Source organism: Lissotriton helveticus, chromosome 7 (genome assembly GCF_964261635.1).
Source record: "Lissotriton helveticus chromosome 7, aLisHel1.1, whole genome shotgun sequence".
In the NCBI taxonomy this organism is placed as follows: domain Eukaryota; kingdom Metazoa; phylum Chordata; class Amphibia; order Caudata; family Salamandridae; genus Lissotriton; species Lissotriton helveticus.
The window spans coordinates 1,175,244,457-1,175,252,125 of record NC_136068.1 but is presented as its reverse complement, the minus strand read 5'-3'; the positions used below and the strand labels follow the sequence as shown (position 1 = coordinate 1,175,252,125).

Here is a 7,669-nt window from a genome sequence, read left to right as displayed (position 1 = left end):
GGGGCAGTAACTTATTCACAAAGAGGAAAGGTTCCCCTGGTGTGCTAGCTTCAGGGAGAGTGACCCACTGGACCACTGCCTGCTGTCACTGACGTTTTCCAAAATGGAAAAGTTTTTTCTTTTTAGAGCAGTCTGGGTTCCTTTAAGGAATGCTGGCTGCTATAAAAAAATGTTTTTGGGTTTGGGAAATCATCAGTCCCTTGACACCACCATCGCTGTGATTGCAGGCAGGGAGTTGCAAATTGTGACCTGCCTAATTACGATTAATTAGGCCAGGTAATTCTGCAACACTTTGTAATTCTGTAGTTGATGAACCAACCTATTTGTACATATGTCGGTTTGCAAAATAACACTATATTCGCAATAGGTCAGTGTGCAATTTGTGACCACTTTTAGCAAATGTAATCTTTTTTCATCAGGCCCCTGCCCTCATTGTTTCCTTCAATTGTCATTTACATGCTTCTCTATGATATCATATCATCTTCTGAGTCTCCTCAGTGCTACATCTCTCTTTTTTCATACCCTTCAATGTTTCTTTAAATCCTTCTCTATGATGTCTTATCTTATCCTTACATAGTCCTCCCTATCACACCAAAGCTTTAAAAATTCTGCAAATTCTCTCGTCTCACATGTAATGTGTGTCAAAATCTATTAATTATTAACCTGCTTCCACATAAAAGTAGCTGCAGTTGCAGTGTCTGTTCCCATGTAATATGTTGTCCCCCTGTAGAATTGGCCAATTAAAACATTTAAACTTAAGTGTCAGATGGGAAATTATGAGAAAAGGTAAATTTCCAAGGAACAATAAAATGCCACTGAGACTTTATAATGCAAGATAAAATACGAAAATCAACAGAGGACTTGAACACATGTACGTTTTACAATATTTTACATATATGTATTCAAATAACTTACATATGTAGTAACTTTATTGTCCATCTACCTTATTTACAATTCGGCTGGAAGTCATGTTCCCAATGATAGCGGTAACAGTGAAAGACTGCCGTTGCTAGACTATCATGGCCTATTCCAACATAAGGTGATGATTATACTCTTGGTTCTGCCATCATTATTTAAAAAACGGTACTCTACTTGGCTAAGGAATGTACGGTACAAGATGTGACCTAACATACAAAATGTCCATTGGCTACAAGGATACACTTCACTAGGTGGTTCTCCAATATCAATCTATAATAGTTGAGCTGGAGATACAGTACAAGGATAATCACTAGGAAAATAATTGGATTTCTAAGGCATGGCTAAAATACATGATTGTCCTGTTTTAGTGGTCTTAGGAATGATAAGCTTCAGCATTTGAAGAAGTGTTGGCACTTCAAAAAAACAGCCCGGGTTAGTTCAACAGGGAGATGATGACATCTGATCATACTCTGGACATTTGAGCAGTGCGGGGTAATTTGAATTCATCTGGAGTGAAGCTTCACTGGAGATATCTGAAGGGCTGCGGCCTCGAACCCAAGCATCAGGGTGTAAGAACTGGCCTGAGTAATCTGAGCAGTTGCTGAGCCGGGGACGGTAGAAGCCAGGGTGTGGTCGATAGATCTCTTCGGCTGTGTATCTTTTCATAAACAGATACACAGACATGACACCAGCACTCTGAAAGGGAGAGAGACATCGAATTGTTAATGAAAATTGAAAAATTAAAGAGACACATTCTCCTCTGGATTAGATTTCAAAGATTTATGGATTCAGCAGCCCCATATTTAACTGAAAAACATTCACTATTTTTATTAGTCAATGGTCCTCTAAAACCTTGCTATTTCCTTTGACTATGAATTAAGATTTTACTATTCATCATAGTCAAACAGGACCCCCCTTGGCAAAAATCTGACAAGGTTAATTTGCATTTCTCCTATTCTCAATAGGAACGTTGGAGCCAATTTAGAAGAACACCGTGATATGCTCATTTTTCCTGTATTTTCGCACCACAGAAAGTCATACAAAACTAATTTACTGTTAGCTAAGAAACGTTTGAAATACTCAGGTATTTTAAGATATCACCACTACCCAGAGCAACATTGTGATCTTGCATGACATTAGAACGTTACTTTTCAAAAAACGCATGTTCTGGTCACCAGGAGCTGGTAGATTATATAAACTGCCCAGGTGAGGCTAATTTGGACGAGATGATATTTAGCACCATTTTAAAATTATAGGGTGGTAAAGGGCTTCATAATTATATGCACAATAGCGTTAACACAATAACAGCAAAATAACATGCAGTTGAAACAAAGACAATATATTGAGGAAACTGTGCCTATTCTCACATTAGGTAATGTAGTCATCATTTTCAAAATGGCTGGTGCGGTCTGCAGTCATCATTCATCATGTTTTTTTTTGTTTGTTTCTGTCGCACCCTGCACATAGACTATTCATGCGCATTTAATTTTGTAAACAATGGGGCAGATTTACAAGAAAGTGACGCATCTGTATAGATACATCACTTTCCCTGTGCCACCATTAGAAACCCTTGCGCCACTATGGATGCGCCGTATTTACAATACGGTGCACCATTGCCCAAAGATTGACAGATGCGTCGGAAATTGTTACTTATCTGTTGACGCAAAAGTCACGCATTGCTGGAGGTATGTCACAAGCACTTCGCAACTCCAGCAATGCAGGGGGAGGCTTATCCTCATTGCACTGCGTCACTCCTTACGCCTGCTTGAAGCAGGCGAAAGAATTTGATGCAGTGGCATCCTAGAAGTGGCACAATGAAATCTTGTAGATTTCCCTGCGTCAGTTCTACGGGGCATTTTTGCGCTGGAACGCCGACACTGCCTACATTATACCTGACACAGGTATATTGTGATGCAGGGCTTTACAATGTGACACATTTCCCTAGATGCGTCACGTTGTAAATGGGCCACATCTTTACGCTGCTGCTGCGTCACAAAAAAGTGACGCAATAGTGGCGCAAAAACGACGCAAGGGGCTTGTAAATCTGCTCCAATGTTTTTAAAATGTAATGTCATTTCCCCAGGTCCAGAATGATTGTTCTTTTCTTGACAGTCCTGTAGTGCACTATTCTCTTGAGAGTGAATTTTTCTAAGGCCTTACCTTTTGGGACCATGATAAGATTTCATATGAGAACTTGTCACAGTGTATTTAGTAGTAACATTTGTATTAACAACTTAGGTGTCTGAAGGGCATCAGGGATTGGAAACGCATTATGTGAATCTGTGGCATAGTGCTAAATAATGTGATTTCAGAAACTATTTGCTCTTTCTCTACCATGTGACTTTGAATGTATTACTTCCATTGTAAAATGCATTATAAAAGAATCCCCTTTCTTAGTGTATCTTCCTTGACTTTTAGGAGGCAGCACCTTGTCGGTCAGACCTCTGATTTATAACTTTTATTTTTTTTATACCTGAACAGTGCCAGGGTTCTGATTATAAATGTCTTGCATTTCATTCTGAGCTTCCTGCTATTGTTTGATTTATATGACTAATTGAGTGACTTCTAACCATTTATTTTGCTTTCTATAATGATTTAATTCTTTAAATACACCTTCATGGTTCCATTTTAATTATTGTCTGTTTAAAGCCTAATGTACTTTGCAGTTTGCATCTAATTGTGTTGAGTATCTCCAGTTCAGACGCAACAAGCATTCATCACAGCTCTCGGTCCGTCATAGGCACGTTAAATTTGACATATTAGGGAAAAAAGCGCCATCATAGGGTGTGATTTTTATCAAAATTTCCTTTCGCAATGGTCACTGTTTCAAAAGTTAATGTTTGTATTTTATCTATTGAGTTTGTATTTACACATCTGATGATAAAGATTTGTAACAGAATAGAAATGGGCAGAAAAAATATGTCTGATTCACAAAGACTATAATTTCAATTTACACTTAGAACTGAATATTTTCATAACAATGTAATCACACATTCTCATCTACCATTAGCAGCTCTGCCGAGTATCATGCATTGCAGGTTAGAGTAATGCATATTAGTGTTAAAGGCCGCATCATGGCACTAAAATGCTATGTCACGTTTTATGAAGCTAGCTTTTATCATGTTCGGCGAGATGCTGCAGATTACTGTGTTACAGTGGTCAGTGGCAGTTCTAAGCAGCCAGTGCAGTCTGTGGGAGCCGGGCCCACTTCAAGGACAAAGTTGGCACAGGTCAGTCCAACATGGAAGGCCAACTCCTTTTTGCACCCCCAAAACCGGGAATGTTATTTTTTTTCTAGAAAAAAGCATGCCCCAATTGTGTGAGTGAGTCTTTTCCATTGAATAATTAGGTCTGGTATTAGTCAAGACCTTCTAATTTTACTAAAACAATATGTAGGATATACTTACTTATATTGGCTTTCAGCCACCTCTCTTTATCCATAGATCTGTTCTCATGTCATTCACATTTTGCTTCCGTCCACTACAGCATGGGGCAGTGATTCAGCCTACTTCAGCCATTAACTGACTTCACTATGAGTGACTGTATTTAGCCCTTTCACAAAAGGCATATCCATGCACAAGGTAGATCTCTTCAGTGCTAGTGTTTTTGTGTTTACTTTATTATTACTCTAGTGCTGCCTTTGTTTGCAGAGCTACCAGATGAGAGCACAGAGCACATCCCAACGTTATCAGTTCCTGTCTCCTGCCAATATTGTTGTAAATTCCTCTTGTAGTGACTGCTGCTTTTTCACACCATACCACCAGCTCACATGAACTTTGAATATAAGCTTTCTCTTTGCAACCCAAACTGTCTGTCATTCCTTATTTCTTTCTTTCCCCATTTTCATTCTTGCGTCCTCTTTCTTTTTTCTTTACTTGTTTCCCTTGTTTGCCTTCCTCTTTCATTCTTTATTGTCTTCTTTCTTTCTTACCTTCTTCTTTCTTACTTGCTTTCCTCCGTTTTACATTCTTTTTTTCTGTCCTTTATTCTTGTTTTTATTCTTTCTTTCTCACCTTCTTTCCGAAAGGCATCAGACTCTCAGCCAATGCCAGGCTGTGTTAGCCAAAATCTTTTAATTTTACTAAAATTATATATATATATATAACAAAGTAACCTGTAGGGGTTTTGAGGCAGGCTTCTCCATTAGTCTGTGGCTCTGTCATTCACAATTGTCTTATACCCACTCCAGCATGCATTAAGGGGTAATGTGTCAGCTGACTTCAGTCATTCCTGACTTTGCTGTGAGTTTAGACTTGCTGCCCTTTCACAAGAAGAATATCAACGCACAAAGTAGTTCCTTTCAGTGCCAGGGAGTACTAACGGCAACGTGTGCTTTTTTATGATAAAGGCAACATTTTTGCCTTCATCCAATGTTTTTTGTTTAGATTGATGAGGGCCTGGCTGCATCCTGAACAATAAAGTTTTGAAAAGTCCATGACAAAATAATACAAGATTTGGCAATAGGCTGGCGGCCAAGTATCGACTCAAAAATATCATTGTCAAAAATATCGATGTTAAAAATTTCGTTTTTTTAATGTTTAAATAATAATGTAAAATTAAGTAAATAATACATATAATTAAAACAAAAATATTGAAAAATATTAAAACATATTTAAAAACAATAACTAATACATACAAGTTTAAAATAAATTAAACATATACATATAAATTAATAAATACAATTACTCCACATTGTGCAACAGTAGGGAAAGTGTTGGATAGCGTAGGGGTAAAAATTACTATTCCCTCTCCATTGAGTGCAACAGTAGGGAAAGTGTTGGATAGCGTAGGGGTAAAAATTACTATTCCCACTCCAGTGAGTGCAACAGTAGGGAAAGCGTTGCATAGCGTAGGGGTAAAAATTACTATTCACACTCCAGTGAGTGCAACATTAGGGAAAGCATTTAATAGCATAGGGGTAAAACATATTCCCACCTCAGAGAGTGCAACAGTAGGGAAAGCGCTGGATATCACAGGGGTAAAAATTACTATTCACACTCATGAGAGTGCAACAGTAGGGAAAGCGCTGGATAGCGTAGGAGTAAAAATTACTATTCACACTCCAGAGAGCCCAACAGTAGGGAAAGCGTTGGATAGTGTAGGTGTTAAAAATAACAAACTTATCAATCAAATAAATGTTGGAATTAAATAATGACTTATAAAAAAATTAAAAATAAAAACTACAAATATATCAAAACTAATAATTACTTTAATAATATTAAATACGTCTCACCTTATTCCCCAATAAACACACAACACACTCCACATAAAATTTCACAACATTAATTTAATTTTCAATTAATCAATTCATAAAAATTAATTAGCAATTAATACTTAATGAACTATAAATTGTCAAAGGGAAGAAATTGGCTCATGACCGGTGTTTGAACTGTCAAATACAACAATAATTAGGTTTGGTGGACCCTTCAGGCCTCTGGATCCAGGCGCCACTGCATCTGCTGCACCAATGAAAGCTACATCTTTCTTTTAGTAGACCACTTTTACTCTCCCTCTTCGTGGCAAACAGATACACTTTTTGTTTGCTGTTTTTTTGTAGCAAGCTTGACCCAATCACATGACAGTGCTTTATATGAGCATACGATAACAATACACAAGGTAAGATATAATATTTATATATTTTTAAGTTGCAGGAAGATTAAGTGATTTGCCCAAAAGCACAGGATTTTGAGCTGCCGTTGTGGCTCGAAGCTGGTTCCATATTTTAAGGTCAGCAACTTTGGCCAATAGGCCACGTCTCCTCCCCGGAACTGAATAACTCTAATATTAATAGCTGTTATACTAAATTCCTCACCCTCATGTAAATAAGAAGCCGTGAACGTAAGGATTTATTCAGTCCTTTTGCTCTAGGCCTTCAAGCCTATGCAAGAGGACCTCTTCGGCTAGCCCATGGATTTCCTTTTGTCTTCTCTAGTGTGGCACATAAAAAATTAGGAATGCGCACTTAGTAAGAAATCATAGGATAACATCTTTATTATACCTGCATGTCTGGTACTCCTATCATCCTTTAAATGAATCTCTGTGAATCTAATTGGCTGCTCCATTGTCATCAATTGGGTCACTAACTTGCTTTAGTAGAAATCAGTATCTTGTAAGTTTGTGTTCGAATTTCATAGGGTTTGCAGCAGTTTCAAGGCCTTTGTGTGTTTATTAGTGGATTGTAGGCTGTTCAGGCATGCAGCATTTATCCCCTTAGATGCCTTCTGTGAAGTCGCAGGGCCTACGACTGTCCATGGGAAATGCTGGTGCTTCAATAGAGACCTGACAGGTATATGAGGAGTAGTGACAGCGTAACATAACTCATCGACACAGCGGATGGAAGGGCACATGGCATGCTCATGTACTCGAAGTGCAGTGCGATAAGTTCACTAGCTTATCCCAGAAGTATCTGATAGATGAAGTGACAACATAAGATTGGCACGAGTGTCTGTGGACCATTTGAGAAGAACGCTGTTAAGACTGATCCTTAGAGACACTGGGAAAGTTAGTTCAGAGTTGAGCAAGAGACAGCCAGAATCAGACGAGAGAGGGCTGAAGTCAGGAGACAGGGAGCATGTCTGTCAGTTGATAGAAGAGCGCCAGATAGAAGTATGATGTCACAGTATTTTACTTCACACGTTTGGGAGCTGAGAATAAAATTAAATCTTAGGCATTTGTGATGGGAATATTTTGAAATGAGCAGAAATACACTTTTAAACCATTCCAAGATAGTGCTTTAATCCATGCTTTCGTC

General features: G+C 38.3%; 1 protein-coding gene across 1 annotated transcript in view; it reads right to left on the bottom strand.

Moving 5' to 3' along the window:
• Window positions 1-800: 800 nt before the first annotated feature.
• CACNG5 (calcium voltage-gated channel auxiliary subunit gamma 5) overlaps window positions 801-7,669 on the bottom strand; it is a 132,987-nt gene continuing 126,118 nt past the window's right edge. Inside the window, exon 5 of the mRNA XM_078650793.1 lies at window positions 801-1,614. Within this exon, the coding sequence (XP_078506919.1) occupies window positions 1,357-1,614 (258 nt within the window). The 3' untranslated portion in view covers window positions 801-1,356. The remainder of the gene's footprint in view (window positions 1,615-7,669) is intronic.